We start from the raw sequence: 19,023 nt of genomic DNA on the forward strand, positions 1-19,023 counted from the left end.
TTGTCATGAACACGAGGCTAGCATAGATTTAAATTTTTACTCAGGCAAAAATAGAACTCCAAGATGTTCTTTAAAGACCTTTAATAACTTAATCCAAATGTGCCAAATGTACATTTTTACAGATTCATAAATTCAGCTGTCTCAAAAACCAGGCGTTAATAAAATTGGAAGTTATATAGTTAATTTAATTTTTAAAATTTATATCCAAAGTTTCACCAAGACTAAATTATTAATGCTGGTCTCCTACACTATATTGAATTTACATCTATTCAAAGTCTCCTTAAATTATACATTAGCATACATTTTTTTCATAGATTGAACATTTGTTGTTAAAATTGTGAGTACTCATAGACCCAATTATACCAGGTTAAATTCAATAAACATGGTATTTCAGTAAATATAAATGTAGAATTTAAAAAATATTTACAATGATTATTATTTTAATTCCCTACACTATATATATATATTGTATGTGTAAAGTTACTCTGCTTCATTTTTTTCATAGTGCTTCTCTCTCTCTTTCTCTTGCTTCTATATTGCTTTCTTTACATAATTTAAATAAAAACAAAACAAATTGTTTAAATTAGAATATGTCAAGGTAGAACAAATTACAATGTTCAGACTTTAGAAATGAAATAATCCTATTGATAATGGAACTATAGATAAATACAAAAATTGGTGCTGAGAAGTAAGAGATAACAACTAGGTGGACTTCAAGAGCATAATAGAATCTCCCCTTAAACATAGCACGGGTTAAGAAAACTATGGACACAAACTGAAATAAAAATGGATTCTAAATAGAGATCCTGCAAGAGGGAATAGGTTAGACACTCATCCCACACTTAATGCAATCCTACTCTACATCCTGCTAAGTCCTGAGGATATGGGACATGTGAAATAGTGAAACACACCCATGCTTCTAGACAAGATCGGTTCTTAGACATAAGGATACATAACTGAGTCAAACGATAAGGACTTGGCATAACACAGTGAACCTTTGCAAAGTGTTACGTTTCTTTCCCATTCAATAAAAACACCAGAAGGAGAATTATCCCAGGGAGTGTTAAAGAATTAGCATAAATATGTAACATTTCTATATTTATTGAGGACAAAAGGAAACAAGGTGGCCACTCATCCCTTTCGAAAATAAGGGGCATGAAATGCTGTACTAAGATATCACATAGAATTTTCTTTACATTAATTAGCACCTGTGCACAATAAAATTGTGTAACTCAAATCAGATGACAACCCTCCATCCTTGCTCCCCGTATGTGTGTGTGTGTGTGTGTGTGTGTGTGTGTGTGTGTGTGTGTGTACACTGGTCTGGAACTTACAGCAATACTAGTGTCTGGGAGAATCCTATATAACCTCACTACTGAAAACATTTAAATATATTTTTTTCTTCATATGGAAAGAATGAAGTATATTTATGCTGTATCCACAGAGGTTCAAAGCAGATGCTTTGGTTTCCAATAACCCTGGAGTCACATTCCAGTTACAGGACTTGCTAGCTGTAGGACTTTAGACAAGTTACAGAACCTCTTTTTGCCCACTTTCCTTATCAATGAAATAGGGGTAATAAAGAGATTAAGTAAGATAATCACTCTAAAGCTTTTAACATATTTCTCAGGCCATATGGTTACCATCAACTAAATATTCGGTATTGTTGTTACTAAGGTGATTGATAATAATCTATTTGAAGCATATAATCTACCAAAACAGAGTTAAATCATGCTAAAGTGAGGAAAAGGAAAGAGAGGAAAATACAGAAATAACAACCCAGTCCAGAAATTGTTCAGAATTAACAAGTCATTATTTCACTTTTGTTTGGTAAGTGAAAATGCAAAAGACAACAGAGTAAACTAGCCAGTAATATAAACTAGCCCACAAAAGTCCTTGGTAGTTGCTATGGACTAATTGGTGATGAATGCAGTTTGAGGCTTTGTGAAGTAATTCTGAAAACCAATTCCACAAAGTGGTAAATGGTAGTTTTATGATATTGTGGTAAGCTATACTGGTTGCATATTCTAAAGACCCAATTATAAGAAGATAGTATTAGGAAAATCACTTAGAGACATGTTATTATTGCCAGCACTTATACATGTAGCTCATAAGTGTTGTTGAAAATAAATGAAATTTCAGAGCACTTAAAGGTTTTTCATTATTTTCATTTTCTCCATAAAAGTTCAATGAAAGTACTGTGGAATCTAGCAAATGCATTTAACACACTTCTATGAAGTCTGGGAGTCCTATCCAGTTTGGACAAACTTTGTCTTTTCTAATCAATTACTAGATGAAATGCTTTTTGCTTATCCAACAATGCCAAATTGGCATATTTGTCTACAGAACAGGCTCATTAATGTTAATAAATGCTGATAAAATGAATTACACATAGCAAATACTCTTGATTTCTGTCTCAGTGTTAACAGCTTTAAGATAGAATCAAATATATTAAACAAAATAAATATATTCTCCATTTCTACAATGTCAATCAATAAATTATTGTAAATAAAATTATTTTAAGTGAAAATATTAATGTTTCAAAAGCAAATGCTGGCTTAAATGATCACCGTCATCTACTAATACAGAACAGATGCTTTTTATTCTTTTTTCACACTGTATTCTATTAAAGAATGACATACAATAATCATTGAATAACTACAGAATCTTAGGGATTAAAGCAAAAAAAAAAAAAAAAATGAATTCCAGAATGATGTGAATATAGTGTTTCCTTATTTCTATTCACTAAATGCTAATGCTAGCATGTTCACACTCTAATATAAGAAAATAATGGTCTTATTCTACCTCTTTGGTTTATCTTTTATAAAGTTCTGGGTTATATTAAGGAATATTTACTCTTCCATCTTATCACTCCAGGCTTTTTGTAAAGTAGCTAACCTACGTTTTTATGAGTCTGTGAACACAGAGACAAAACCTTTTCAGGTAAGACCTTAGTTTCAAAAGAATTGTGTTCAAATTTGATTCACTGTGGTTATTGCAGATGATGACCCAAAAACGGAGAGAGAAGACCCAGAGTCACAAACACTCACCGCAGTTGGCCTCGTCTGATGCATCTGCACAGTCTGGATCCTCATCACAAACCCACAGCTTGGAAATGCAATGTTTCGTAGTCTTACACTGGAAATAGTCTGGAGAACAGCTGTTTTCAGCTTAGGAAGAAAACTGCTATTAAAATGTAGCTTTGGAGAACATATTTATTTATTAAAAACAAATTTTATAGACAAATGTTTAAGGCAGTTTATCAAAAAAAGTATTGTCTTTAAATTAATAGGACGCTGAAGGTGAGGAATTTTAACTTTTAATTTCTTATGAGATACTCCTGATATCCTCTCCTGTAAAAATAAAGAAAACATATTTTTGCAGTGATACACTGATAAATATCAGAGTTTTCAAAAAAACTGTTGATTAGATATTTGAACACTCATTTTAAGAATTAAGAATTCAGGGACTTTCAAAATAAGTCTTCTTCCAGAAAAAAATAAGAATTCATAGGTACACATTTTTGTAAACTCAAAAATACTAAAATTGGAAGGCATTAAGTGAATAAGGAAATAAAAAGTATAAAGTTTATGAAAATGTCTAGGAATTGTGTTGAGTTTTATACATATATGGAGTCTTGCTCTGTTGCCCAGGCTGGAGTGCAGTGATACGGTCTCGGCTCACCGCAACCCCCATCTCCCAGGATCAAGCTATTCTCCTGCCTCAGTCTCCCGAGTAGCTGGGATTAGAAGCACCTGCCACTGTGCCCAGTTAATTTTTGTATTTTTATTAGAGACACGTTTTCACCATGTTGGCCAGGCTGGTCTCGAACTCCTGACCTCAGGTAATCCACTTGCCTCGGCCTCCCAAAGTGCTGGGATTACAGGCGTGAGCCACTTGCCCGGCCTGTGTTGAGTTTTTGAGGGAAGTGAACATCCAACTTAGACTGTAAACTGCATCACAAATCCTAGTCAGTTCAATGCATCATCTTCTAGAATGGCTAACCATAAAGAACTGGTACCGACTTTATTCTGAATGCACCCTCTTAATCAAATTGCTGGATGACTGCACATTATTTACTGATAAAAGTTTTAGAGGAATAAAATAAAACTTCAGCAAGACAGAAATGTTGACAGCAATTCTGTTGAAGCCCTGAAACTTGACAGGTGCTCCATTGTTCACACAATCTGAATGTGTGAGTGCGTGTGCAAGCATGTGCATGGCAGCCTATGTGCATATATATGTACATGGTATAAACTGTTTTGCCTTCCATTTAACGTAATTTGAATTTTGATGGAAGATGGAAATATGAGATGAAAAGAAACAAAATATTTTACTGTCATTCTTTCAAATAGTTCATTAAGATATGTTAAATAGAGCATTATTTAGAATTTTGTAGAAGTTAAACTTTTGTTAGACTATTTTACCCAGATTTTATATGTCTCTTCATGAGTACAACATGTATTTCATGGAGAAAAAAACTCTCTAATTAAAAATAACTTCAAGAAACGAATTAATCAACAGAAGTAAATTACCTTTATCTACTTAATGTGGGCAAGCATACATTTAAAAAAACATAATCAATTGTCATGTTGTATTTGATGCTTCTTTTAAGGATGATGTGGATGAATGAATGTTGTTCATGTTTGTCATAATTTCCAGGTAGATTTTAAAGTAAACTTGCCCATATTTTCATTTTCTCTATTTTTATTTAGAGCTTCTATCCCAGTTGGCACCTATTTCTAATTATTTGGCCATAATTTATTTTTACTTTATCTACATCATATGAGTTTATGAAGTACAGTAATAATTTTTAGACTTATTTTAGTTAGGAGTCAAAGTTAAGACAAGACAGAGCATTTTGAGCTGACTTACGACAGTCTCTTTCATCTTCCTCATCACCACAGTCATCTTGCCCATTACATCTTAAGTTTACTGGGATACATTTCTGGTTCTTGGTACACTTGAATTGACCTGACAGGCAGACATGTGTGTCTAGAACATAGAGAGAGAGGAAAAAAAAAATATGTGTCTGAATTTAAATCGCACAGACATAATCAGTTGAGAATTAGACTTACGTTCATTAGTTAGGAATTTAATCACCTACCACAGTTGAGTTCATCAGAATTGTCTCCACAATCATTCTCTCCATCACAGATGAAAGCTGGTAGAGCACAGAGTCCAGTCCCACACTGAAATCGGCCTGGCTGACATTTAAATTCAGCTAGGGGAGAAAGCATAGATATTGTGGAATGGCAATCTTACCTCACAAGTTCTTAAACAGAGACTTTCTGGCATTCAAGATATTTACTACAATAAATATATCCTAGAACACAATGTGAATGTCTCTCATCTCGATAGCTATCAGATTCAAATGTTTAGCTTTGAGCAACACAGATGGCTTCCAGAAAACATTTAATAAACCATACTTTAGAAGGTAGGAATTAATAACAGACAAATATTTTTTTAAAAAATTAAAAAACAAAAGTCTCCTAATTTTAATGAAGTGATATTGAGAAGTTAAGTTGCAGAATGAAATTTATTGTAACAAAAACTGTTATTCCAATATCATTTTTTGAGAAATAATTTCTCCTTGATCACTTGGCCTATGGTGTGTGTGATTTGACCACAATGCATATTCTTTCTTTTCTTTTTTTCTTTTCTTTTTTTTCTTTTCTTTTTTTTCTTTTTTCCTTCTGAAACAGAGTCTTGCTCTGTCGCCCAGTCTGGAGTGCAGTGGTGTGATATTGGCTCACTACAACCTCTGTCTCTTATGTTCAAGCAATTCTACTGCCTCAGTCTCCCGAGTAGCTGGGATTACAGGCACCCACCACCACGCCTGGCTAATTTTTTGTATTTTTAGTAGATATGGGGTTTCACCATGTTGGCCAGGCTGGTCTCGAATTCCGGACCTCAGGTGATCTCCCCACCTCAGGTACCCAAAGTTTTGGGATTACAGACATGAGTCACTGCACCTGGCCCACAATACATATTCTCTAGCACAATGTAAAGCAAATGTTTTCTACATCTATCACATTTTAAATCAGATTTATCAATATTCATCCCTATAATCCTATTATTATACAAGAGAACAATATCTTATAAATGGCAAATATTTTATATACTATACATATATTATAACAAGTAACTCCTAAGTGATAATGCATTTTATCTTATCGTATTATCTGGGAATAACAATAATAAGGCAGGATCTGCTGAGGATCTACTATGTGTCAGGCACTGGGCTAGACCCCTTCACATACAGTTACTAATATCATCTCATCATAACATTCTCATTTTGGCATCAACATTTTAGCAATGAGTAAACTAAATTTACTGAATATGAATAATTCATCTAAGTATGCACAACTTTTAAGTGTCAGACTCTGAATTCAAATCTACTATGGTGTTTGCAATAAAACACTTATCTTTTGACTAATAATTTTAATGCACATTACTGATTTTGAGATTAATATTATCTTTATTAGCGCAAATCAGTGAATCAAACACTAATAAATAGCATTTAAACTTTTTTTGATAAATAAATTATGCTTTTATAATTACAATATTACATAAAAATTTAAGCATTCTTTTAAAAATAACTCTATATATGGTTTGCTTCCATAGAGGAGAGTTCTAAAATGTTGACAATTATTTGCTTCCAATCTATAACATTTGTTAATTAATCATACTAAATGTTTAAACTGAATGACACAATTATCTCATACTTTAAACATGTGCCTTTCTTCTATTTCATTTTGCTTTGTATATAATTTTCTTTAATACTCCTTTGCTATCAAAACAACTCCCCACCAGGAAAAAGGTTGCAACTATTAAAGGAATGCTTGGAAATAACTTGGAAGCCCATCTGACCTTCAAATCTGTCTCTAGAATAATCTTAAGTGTATTAGATTATTATAAGAAACGTTATAACAAATCTGTGATGCCAGAGAATTTTGATGCATCCCTCCTAACTACATTTATATAAATAACAGTATGTAAGTTTGCAAGTATGGGACCCTGGGATGAGACTTTCCTGTCTTCTCAGGTGAAGTTATAAGTATTGCCAGCAGCTCTTATTGTCTGCAGGAATTGATGACGCATCTACCCGAAAGTGAAATCTAAGCATTCCGTAGACTCTTGCATATAATTTTCTACTTCACCATGACTCTCAAGTAAAGTATCATGCCTACAGATATTCAAAGCTGTTACCCCATCAACTACAAGTAAATGTTTATTTGCTATACTAAAAGAAAGCTCACAGAGATAATGAAACCAATAAAAACATTTAAGACTATTGAAGAAAATATAGAGGGAAAGTTCCACGACATTAGTGTGGGTAAAAACTTTTTGGATATGACTCTAAAAACACAGGTAACAAAAGCAAAAATAGACAAATGGAATTACTTCAAATTAAAAAAAAAAACTTATATACAGAAAAAGAAACAATCAACAGAATAAAGAAACAATCTATAAAATGGAAGAAAATATTTGCAAACAGTACATGTGCTAATGGGTTAATATCCAAAATATATAAAGAATATCCAACAGTAAGAAAAAAAAAAACATTTAAAAATGAGCTGAGGATTTGAATAGGCATTTCTTTAAAAAATTATACAAATGGCCAACTGATATATTAAAAAATACTCAACATCACTAATTATCAGGAAAATGCAAATAAAACCACAATAAGGTATCATCTTATACCTGTTAAGTTAGGCATTGTAAAAAAAGAAGAAATATAAGTGTTAGCAATGATGTGAAGAAAAGAAAACATTTATATGTTATTAATTCCTATCCTGACCACTGAAAGTCTCTCCATATTAACAAGAAGGCATCCGTACTGTCTGATCATGTGTTCACTGCAGTAGCATTTTCATTTTCTTTTAAGAACTTTTCCTTTGCAATCATAATTTTGCTGAGTGGTACAAAAAGCATAGCTTTTGGGATGTTTTGAGATGCCTTTCTTGTATTTCATTGGTAGAAATGTAAATTAGTACTGCTATTTTGGGTAACAGTATGCAGGTTTCTCAAAAAATTAAAAATGTAGTGACCATATGATCCAGCAATCCCACTACTAGATATATACAGGCATACCTAGAAGATATTGGAGGTTCAGTTCCAGACCACCACAATAAAGCAAATATCACAATAAAGCATGTCATAAATTTTTTTTTTTGTTTCCTAGTACATATAAAAGTTATGTTTATACTATACTGTAGTCTATTGAGTGTGCAATGGCATTATGTTTAAAAAAAACTGTACAAAATTAAATAGAGTTAGGTAGGGCCTTGCTCTGGATTAGGCTTTGGCTTAAGGAACTGTTGTAGATGACTTCATCTTCTATCCTGACCACTGAAAGTTTCTCTACATTAGCAAGAAGGCATCTGTACTGTCTGATCATGTGTTCACTGCAGTAGCATTTTTATTTTCTTTTAAGAACTTTTCCTTTGCATTCATAATTTTGCTGAGTGGTACGAGAAGCATAGCTTTTGATATATCTTGTATTTTGAGATGCCTTTCTCACTAAGCTTAATAATCTCTAGCTTTTGATTTAAAGTGAGAGACATGAAATTCTTCCTTTCGCTGGAACACTTAGAAGCCATTGTGGGGCTATTAGTTGACCTAATTTTAGTATTGTTGTGCTTAGAGAATAAGGAGGCCCAAGGAGAGGGAGAGAGAGAGGGAACAGTGGGTTGGTAGGCAGCCAGAACACACACAATATTTATTGATTAAGTTTGTTGTCTTTTATGGGTATGGTCTGCAGTGTTCCAAAACAATTACAATAGTATTAATGATATCAAAGAATATTGATCATATCACCATAACAAGTATGATCATAATAATGATAAAATTGAAATAGTGTGAGAATTACCACATTGTGACAGAGAGACAAAGTGACCACATGCTGTTGAAAAATGTCACCAATAGACAATATTGATGCAGCATTGCCATAAACCTTCTGTTTGTGAAAAATACAGTATCTGCAAAGCACAGTAAGTACAGCAGAATAAAATAAGGTATGCCTGTATAACCAAAGACAATAAAATCATTATGTTGTAACACTATCTGCATTCACTTGTTCACTGCAGCTTTCTTCACAGTAACCAAGATATGAAATCAACCACAGGGTTCATCAATGGATGAATGAATAAAGAAAATATGGTATATATACATGAGGGAATAATATTCAATATTTTAAAATAGGAAACCCTGTTATTTGTGACAGCATGGATGAACCTGGAGGACATTATTTTATGTAATACCAGCCAGGCAAAGAAAGACAAATACCACATGATCTCACTTATAAGTAGACTCTAAGAAAGTCAAACTTATAGAGACGGAGAATAAAATGACAGTTACCAGAGGCTGGAGATTGGGGAGATTAGGAAGACGTTGTTCAAAAGACACAAAATTTCAGTTAGATGGAAAAAATTACTTCAAGAGATCTATTGTACATCTTGTTGACTATGGTTAAAAGCAATATATTGCACACTTGAAAATTACTAAGAGAATAGATTTTAAGTATTCTCAGCACAAAAAAAAGCTAAGTATGTGAGGTAATGTATATGATAAATAGTGTAATTTTGCCATTCCACAATGTATACATATATGATAAAATTATGCTATATACCTTAAATATATAGAAATTTACTTGTCAATTAAAAATGTATATATTAGTATTTAATCAAAACAAGGATCATAGAGAAGCTCTTAGATAACAGATGTCTCTTAGACAGCAGTGACTCAAAAAGACACTAAAGTAATATTTGATGACCATATATTCTGAAAGGAGTTAAATGTGCAAAATTCCTAATACTACATCTGTAGTTAATTTTTCATATCAATGTGGTTCCAGGATGAAATTTCAGTCAAAATTACAACTAGAGGTCAGGAGTTGAAGGTCATTATAGTGAAATTTTCTCAGAGAACAGTGAATCTAGACAGGAAAGATCAACTTCTTAATTAATGGACTAAACTAATATATTCATTTTTGTTTATTTCTAAGAATTACAAATATAAGTTGCATTCAGTGTATTTACTGTTATCATAGAAAATTTACTTTATTGTGGGGAAAGTAATAACTTTCTCTTAATAAGAATCTCAGTAAGGTCACCCAAATAATTTATTCATCTTTTGATATTCCTTTTAACTTAATAAGTTTTTTGAAAATAATAATTCAGACATTATAGTATACCTATCCCACCGAGATACTACTCTTTATATGTTGTCTATCATAGTAAAAAACAAAAACTGTATTTAAAAAATCAAAGAGCAGTGAATCTTTCAGAAACATAAGGATTATATTAGAAAAGCAATGACTTTTATAATTTTTTTCTTTTTCATTGATTTGATTACTTACTGCTTTCAAACATATATGCTATATGAAATAATTTCAATGTGTGACAGACTTGGGCATGACCAGAGAGATGGAATATAGCCTATCTAAGTAACTATCTATATGCCCTAAATTTGAAAAAGCTTTATAATAAGGTGGTAGCAAGCTCTACAGTAGAAGGTAGCCAGCTTTTTCTGTTTTTTTGCAGTGCAAGCCTAAGGATTTTGAACTCAATTATCAAGGCCAAATCATGACAACCATGTACTGGGATGTTGAGGGAATCATCATGATTGACTATGAGCATCTCTAACCTGAGAGTGAAGTATTGGAGTGACTGATGGAGTGAAGTATACAAGACTATCAAGGAAAAGTCTGCTGATGTCTCATTACAACCAAAGTTACCAACGATTGCTGAAAAAGCAGCAGCTAACCACACCAATTACAGTCAAATGCCAAACATAATTGGTAGTCACTTTAGAGCAATTGCTAAGAACAAATTAAATTACCTAATGGCAATCTAATGATTTATATTGGAAAAATCAGACTTTTAAGGAATTTTCAGGATTTCAATGCTGACAGTAAAGTTGAGAAATCACATTTCTTAAAGATAAGATTTCAGTCATTAAGTGACATTCTGGAAACTTGCCCATTTTTTCTTCTAACTTGGTGACATGTTAAGTCAAATTAATGCTGCTTATTACCCTACTGATCACTACATGAAATAATGTCATTATTCCACAAGTAATCAAATTTGAGAAACAAAATCTAACACAAGTGGTTGATGGTGCCATTCTAAATGTAACAGTTATCAGAGAGATAATCAAAATATTGCAACAATTTTTATTTTATTTTTAAATAATGGCATTTAAAATTTTTCTATTTCAATTTTGGAGAAGTGTCAGAAGGCAATACTTTAGGTGTAGTTTCAATTTTCCATGTCTGGGATATAAGGGACTCTAAACTCTAAATTTCAACATTTGCCAGTATACTCACGACAGTCATCAGGTTCATCAGATCCATCACCACAGTCATCCACAGTGTCACATTTCCACCAGAATGGAATACATTTGTCAGTTTTGCAACGAAACTTTAAAAAGAAAAAAAAGAAAAAAGAAAAAAAATGTTGAAGAACCCAGTGCCTATATAATGGATATTTTAAAATTTGGCAACATAGCCTAGCCTACATTTTTGCTGCAAATGTGAACAACGGTGATTTTGGAGAATTCCACAATAGGAACTAATTACACAACAAGCTATAAGATGATCTTCCAGGAGAGCATATTGTTCAGGAAAACCTCCTGAGATGACCTGCAAACACAGACAAGCTCTTACATTTACATGTTGTCTAAAGAGCTACTTGGTTTTGTGGTTGGTTGGTTGGCTGGTTTGTAGAGATGGGGTCTCCCTCTGTCACCCAGGTTGGAAGGCAGTGGTGTGATCTCAGCTCTCTGGAGCCTCAACTTCTTGGGCTCAAGAGATTCTCTCACCTCAGCCTCTGGAGTATTTGGGACTATAGGTATCTGCCACCTTGCCCAGCTAATTTTTGTATTTTTTGTAAAGATGAGGTTTCACCATGTTGCCAAGGCTGGTCTCAAACTCCTGGGCTCAAGTGATCCTTCCACCTAGGCCACCCAAAGTGCTGGATCACAGGTGTAAATAAATCACCGCACCAGCCCTGAAGGGCTACTTGTACACTACAGCAGCAGACATGAGTACTTGCTACAGAGATCCTGTGGCCTGAAAAGTCTATAATATTTACTATCTGGCCCTTTACAGGAAAAGTTTGGCAAACACTAAATAGGGCTAAAAACTATCAGGCATATCAGGAAGAGATATCCAGTCAAACTAATTTAGGTAATTTGAATTAATTTAATTTAATTGCATTTTATTCAGAATCTTGGGCAATTCAATTAACATCTCTCAGTCTGTATTCTTTAGCCACCAAAAGAGGATCTGAAGATAACCTGAAGTATCTTTTCCAGCTCTGTCATGCTGTGATTCCATAAACATTCCTGAACACTGAAAATACTACCTTTAGCCATGATGAGTATGCACCCCACATAAATTTTAAGAATATCTCTTTAAAGCATTTAAGGCCAACATAGTTCTTTTCAGTTTTCAGAATTCCTAATAAATGCACGTGATCTTTTAGGACAAAGAGAAATTCTGATTATTTTTTAAAAAGAGGTAAAAATAAGGCTCAATTTTTTCTTTTTTTTTTTTTTGCTGACTTAAAAAATTGAATGCACAGAAAAAAAAACTCTTATAATAAAACTTGTTCTCCAGATTACCTAAAAAAAACCCTATTCACCAAAATATTTATTAATATGTTTTATTTGTTGTATTATCCTTTCCACTTGAAACAGTTAAACAAAAAGTCATGAGAAAGGCCATAATTCCATTATTTATAGAAACGGAAATTTTAACTCCTCCTTTTAAAAATTAACTACTGAGTGGCAGATTAATACTAGAGAAAGTGAGTGAGTTATTATATGGCGATATTTATTTACTTACAGGCTATTTAGCATGCAAGTGACTTGATACTGGAGACAAACTATAGGAAGTTATTATTGCATATTACTTTTATGAGAAAGGTGATTTGAACTCAAATGTAGCTGCTGAGACAGAGTAATTATTGTTCCTATTAACTTCATTATTGCCCCAATATAAACAGTGACCAAAAAGCTCAGTTCAGTTATGTTTTAGTAATTTATGACCATAAACTAATTACTTTCTCAGTACCACTCAGAGAGAAGGAACTAAAGACAAAAATCTCACATTCCATTCAGAGCACATGTATCTGGAGTAGCTGTCACTAAAAAAAAAAAATTCACTTGAAATTAGTTAAACCAAGCAGTATGTAACGTTTAGTCGATTTCTCCTGGTATATCAAATTATTTTCCTCTTCAATTTAGTAGAACTTCATTGAAAAGCATATATCATAATATTCATCTAGAATTAAAAACATTTCTAAATGTTAATTGAGATGATTTTCTAAAAGTTACTAACTTCTTTTAAAAGTGCTTATGTTGTTATTCCCATATAAGTGACTGACAGCAAGCTGGCATTTATCTTAGCATGTTACATACAAGAAAGATTTGTAACAGAAAACTATAGCCTAGGCTGAATTATTACTAATGAAAATAGATTAGCAATCTAAAGGTTTGTTTATTTAGAATACTGTTACTTTCTTCAAATAAGAGATTATTTGATGTTGGCTTTTGCTAAATTTATCTGGATATGATGGACTGGATTCATGATAGATTTACATCATTTAAAAAATATGAGTGTGAATTTTGTCTCCCAGTGGCAATACAAGAAGGAATAGAGCTCTATGAATCCAATGGGAGATCTGACTGTTCAACTGATTTTTCCATATTTGCTTAGCTTGTACATTTCTGGTGTGTGTGTGTGTGTGTGTGTGTGTTTTCCATAAAATATGAGAGGAGAAAACTTACGTTTATAGATAGTGACTGTCTGGGGATACGAGGGAAAGCAGCTACCCTTAACATTAAATATTTCTAGTCATTACAATATATTAAAACACATTAGTAGGAAAACAGCTGGTCTCCTGAGTATCCTCAAAGTCTTTCCAATCATGATTGGAAAAATATCTAAATTGCATATATTTTTTTATTCACTAAATGAGCCCGATTTAAATAAACATGAACTGTTGGAATTATATATGATATAATGATTTTGCTCTTCATTTGACTTTGATAATAACATTAAAGGGTTTTGAGTTAACGGAGGCCAGGGTAAAATATACTTATCTTATTTTTCATGTTAATCAATATTTTATTCTCACAGGAAGATCTCTTCTGTTTCATATCTTAGCTTCATTTCTACATACTTAAATTCAGTAACTTAAAAAAGATTAATGCTAAATATAAATATAAAACAGTCTTCATCATAAATGTTCTCTAAGACTAATATCATCATAAAATAAACTGTAGACTGTAATTATCACCCACAAGAAAAAGCTATAAAGAAACTACTAAATATGTGTCTACTAATATGAATACCAGGATAAAATGCAATCCCAACATGGTGAAGTTTAGTTGAAACAAGAAGAGTCTCTATTTTAAAGCTTAAGTAAAGCCATTTTTAAGTTGACTTTTTTTCTAATTAAAATGATTTTCATTAAATACTTGAAATGACTAGTGTTATATGAATTGAACTTAATCTTAACTTTTATTAGATTATCAGACTATGTTTTCAATTCTAATAGAATTCTTATTGATGTGATTTGCCTGTTTTTTCCTAAAATAATACTATTTGGTGAACATGTCATTTGTTGACAATCATTAGATGATATATCAAAATCCCTATGTAAGAATAAATAAAGAATGCAAAATTTTCATCAAAATACTTACTAGCATGATTGTAAACTGCCTAGATAATTTGCTTCCTTTACAGGTCTACCTCACTGAAAATCATGTTTCTACAAACTGATTTTTCTCCAAGAAGTATACAAGAGATAGATTTTCCTCTTATTAGATCAGAAAAGAACCAGAGGTAAAATGGTCTCACAAACGAGAAGATTTACAAGGATGACCACTTAACACTTTGTATTACCTGTTCTTCATTAACTTTTTTCTTTCGTTTTTTATTTGTTTTTATTTTTTGAGACAAGAGTTTCACTCTGTTGCCTAGGCTGGAATGCAGTGGAACGATCTTGGCTCACTACAGCCTCCGCCTCCGCTTCCTGGGTTCAAGCAATTCTCATGTCTCACCCTTCTGAGTAGCAGGGATTACAGGTCCATGCCACTACGCCCAGCTAATTTTTAATATTTTTTAGTAGAAATGAGGTTTCGCTATGTTGGCCAGGTGGCTCTCCAACTCCTGACCTCAAATGATGCACCTGCCTCATCCTCCCAAAGTGCTGGGATTACAGGCGTGAGCTACCGGGCCTGGGCAATTAACTTCTTCCTTGAAGATGAAACTAATGAAGTGATACCTCCTCTTTTTCAGTTGTTTTCAGAAATATGGTTGAAAAGTATTGTCCACATTTGGATTTGTTTGCTCTGTCTTGCTATTGTTAAGTTTTTAAAAATTCATGATAGACTATTGGGGATATTTAAAAATTATAAATATTTTAGTGTTGTCATCATGGATACCAAATTGGGAAATAATTTTATTAGATAAATAATACTTTCAGGGTGAGTTAGGTTTTCATTTATTTGATTAATCTAATTTGTTGGCATTGGATAAACAGTTACAGATTTTCATATATAATATTTTTAAAAAGGCCGGGCGCGGTGGCTCAAGCCTGTAATCCCAGCACTTTGGGAGGCCGAGACGGGCGGATCACGAGGTCAGGAGATCGAGACCATCCTGGCTAACACGGTGAAACCCCGTCTCTACTAAAAAATACAAAAAACTAGCCAGGCGAGGTGGCGGGCGCCTGTGGTCCCAGCTACTCGGGAGGCTGAGGCAGGAGAATGGCGTAAGCCCGGGAGGCGGAGCTTGCAGGGAGCCGAGATCGCGCCACTGCACTCCAGCCTGGGCGACAGAGCGAGACTCCGTCTCAAAATAATAATAATAATAATAATAATAATAATAATAATAATAATATTTTTAAAAATGTTATACCTTTGATGCCTGTAGTGAGTCTGATGTTTTACTCTCTGTGCCTTGCTATTTGAGATGTTCACCTGTGCTTCAAAGAATACCGTGATTTTGCTGTATTTTTAGTTGGCTATTAAACCATCGCCACTGTAGTGACTCAGGCAGGCATCATCTCTACTAAGCCAGTGACAGCCTCAGTTTTGGGCCTCAACAGACTGATATATGTATGATCACTCCAAAGCAAGAGACCAAAGATTATTCTAGAATAACCTGAGTGGACGCTACCTGAAAATTTGACTAAATAGCACCAATAGTATTGATAATCCTGTTTTAAAATATTAAAAAATGTTATTTCTCTCTTTAATTTGACCACTAAGAATAATTCAGTCACTAATTTTATCTCTCATAATGGCTTAAATTTCCAGCTCTTTAAAAATAATACTTTTTTATACAAATACTCAGGGAGGTATAATTAGAATAACACATTTTGTAATAAAAGCAGAGTCTATGGCTTGTGCTTTCAATGAGTCATCAGAACGTCCTGAGGGCAGCTCACACTACACACATGACATTTTATGTAAATTTCAGCTGCAGTATACGACAAGAGTAATAAAAAAATCTACTATGTACCAGGGACTTTTCCCATTTAATCTGTATATGGCTTAGAAACAGTATAATCCCATTTAAAAGATGAGAAAACCAAGGTACCAAGAAGTAACAAACTCAATTTAAAGTCGAGTCTGGGTTATGATCACAGAGGGTCTGGCTTCAGAGTCTATGCCCTTAACCTCTACACATTCTGACTCCCTGAAAAAGTTCTAGTAGTTGTTATTTATGCAGTTCTTTCGTGTATGATAGTCCTAAGTCTAATCTGAAATGCAAGCTGAGCTAAATTTAGCTTCTCCATTTTGAAGACAGAAACAATCTAAGTGAAATTCGGTCTCTTGCAATGAAATCACTGCTAGTAACCGGAAAATTAGCAAATCCAAACACAGGATTCTAAAAATAAATTTAGTCATTTAAAAGACAAAATATAATTTGACAGTTTTATCTTAAATCCAACAAGATAGTGGCTCATGTGTTACAAAGTACAGTTTTATAATGTGATATGACTATTGTCCAAAATTTGAAAGTAATAAAATCAAGTCCATGCAACTACCATACAGTAGACAACTTAACTCCCGGGATATCTTCAACTGAAAATAATTAAGTTTTAAAGAAAAAGAGGTTTCAGAAGAAAGTTATTTTGATCATATAATTTATTTTAATAAAAACAAAATCTAGAGACTTACTCTCTATATATCTTTTCCATATCACCAACTCTAAGAAATGGAAAGTGGGGACAGTGACATAGAGCATATTATCTGGAGAGATTTCCTGCTCTGTTTAAACTCCACCTCCTTTTACCTACACCATTCCTCAATCACCTTGCCTTATTAAACTACATAAATCTCCTCTGTTGTTGCTGTTATGCCCACTTAGGATTTCAGACATTATTTGTGTGGATCTGTGAAATACTTTTTTCTTTCTCTTTCTTTTTTGTTTGTTTGTTTGTTCGTTTCCTTTTTGGCCTTTATTTATTCTTCCTAATGGCTAAGGCCCATTTTAATGAGGTGTTATAGTGCTTTTCCTTTATTCTGTGACCATCTCTACAATGTATGGAATGATCATTCAATGTCATGCTAAACAAAAGAACTGATGTTTCACCATACACTCTATAAGAAGATTCGCAGACCTCCACTCACCTGGCTGGCTGTGCAGTTGGATAGGCAAGTCCTATTATCAGCTGCCAGATAGAAGTTGGTGGGACATGCACAAGTGTGGGTTTTTCCAGGGGCTAAAAGGCACAGATGACTGCAACCACCATTATTTATCATGCAGAGATGTTTGGAGACTACAGATAAGAAAGAAACAACAACAACAAAACAGGATAATCAAAACTAATAATATAACATGGGATTAGAGATAGGACATTTAAGCTTCATAACTTGAATTGGAATAAATCTTTGTAATCAAGAACTCATCAAGACTATAAATATAAGTTTACTTTGTCACAAATGCTACTCATTGTCCATTGACATTAATTTGACCATTCAATAATTTTAAGGGTGCATTTCTACAAAACAAGAACTTTAGTAGGAAAAAACTGTCCATGAGAAAAATAAACAAGACTAGAAGCATTTTGGATGAAGACAACATATGTTCAGAAATACAAACATAAAATAAAACAATGAAACAATGATCTACACCTAGGAGTGTAATGGCTTTGCTTTATAGGTCAGATAGGTTTTTTAAGGAAAATAATCAAACCTTTATTTCACAAGGCCGGATGAAATTCCTATTAAACATATGTTGAAGAAAACTTGATAGAGTTGTCAGTTTTAAAATCTGAGAGCTACTTAAACATAATTCCTCCTACTCAGCATTGCAGAAACTAAGGATCCTCTATTTTGTAAACAAATTATTTCAAGAATACAGTCTTCACTTATCTGACTAAGTGCATTATTATCATTTTAGCTTTATATGAGTTGAACAAATCTACAATTCTTTGTCCTATTATTGAGCTTCTATCATATGTCTTAAGAGCAGTACTTCATATTGATTGAATTCTTCCATAAAGTGATGCTAAATAATTAAATCTAGTAAACTTCATCAAAAATAAAATTACATTTAACCTTGAAAGAATAAAAAATGGAATGTTACTGAAAGATGTTAATGCATTTATGGAAATCATGGAAAGAATAATTACCATCAGGTTGTCTATAAGAATGATACACCTGGATATCTGTGATGGCATGCCATGAGTTAATCAGTGAGAGTCTGTCTGCTCCCGATGTTTTATGGGCACGGCTGAGTGACTTGGTTTTCCCATCAGTCCAGTAGATGTAGTCTTCAAACAATGTTAGTGCAATCACCCCTGGAATATCTTGATTAGGGACTGTAATAGGAGATGGTAAGATTAATGTTCAGTCTTGGAAGACTGCCAGTTAAAATATTCAATACTACATGGGCTGACAGATACAACTGCTACAGAACTTCATGTGAATAATTGCTGTGACAACCTGTCAGGCCAGCAAAGTTCTTTATTACCGGTTAAGAGAATGCAGGATTGG

At 33.2% G+C, this 19,023-nt stretch overlaps 1 protein-coding gene across 3 annotated transcripts in view; it reads right to left on the bottom strand.

Annotated features, from left to right (window-relative positions):
* LRP1B (LDL receptor related protein 1B) overlaps positions 1-19,023 on the bottom strand; it is a 1,950,491-nt gene that overhangs the window by 216,354 nt on the left and 1,715,114 nt on the right. For all 3 annotated transcript variants that reach the window (XM_031651763.1, XM_031651762.1, XM_031651761.1), the window contains 6 exons: positions 18,660-18,848; positions 17,656-17,804; positions 11,333-11,426; positions 5,108-5,224; positions 4,876-4,995; positions 3,051-3,170 (listed from right to left, as the gene is read on the bottom strand). In XM_031651763.1, coding sequence (XP_031507623.1) covers positions 3,051-3,170; positions 4,876-4,995; positions 5,108-5,224; positions 11,333-11,426; positions 17,656-17,804; positions 18,660-18,848 — 789 coding nt within the window. The remainder of the gene's footprint in view (positions 1-3,050; positions 3,171-4,875; positions 4,996-5,107; positions 5,225-11,332; positions 11,427-17,655; positions 17,805-18,659; positions 18,849-19,023) is intronic.

The sequence above is a fragment of the Papio anubis genome, chromosome 10 (genome assembly GCF_008728515.1).
Source record: "Papio anubis isolate 15944 chromosome 10, Panubis1.0, whole genome shotgun sequence".
Taxonomy (NCBI): domain Eukaryota; kingdom Metazoa; phylum Chordata; class Mammalia; order Primates; family Cercopithecidae; genus Papio; species Papio anubis.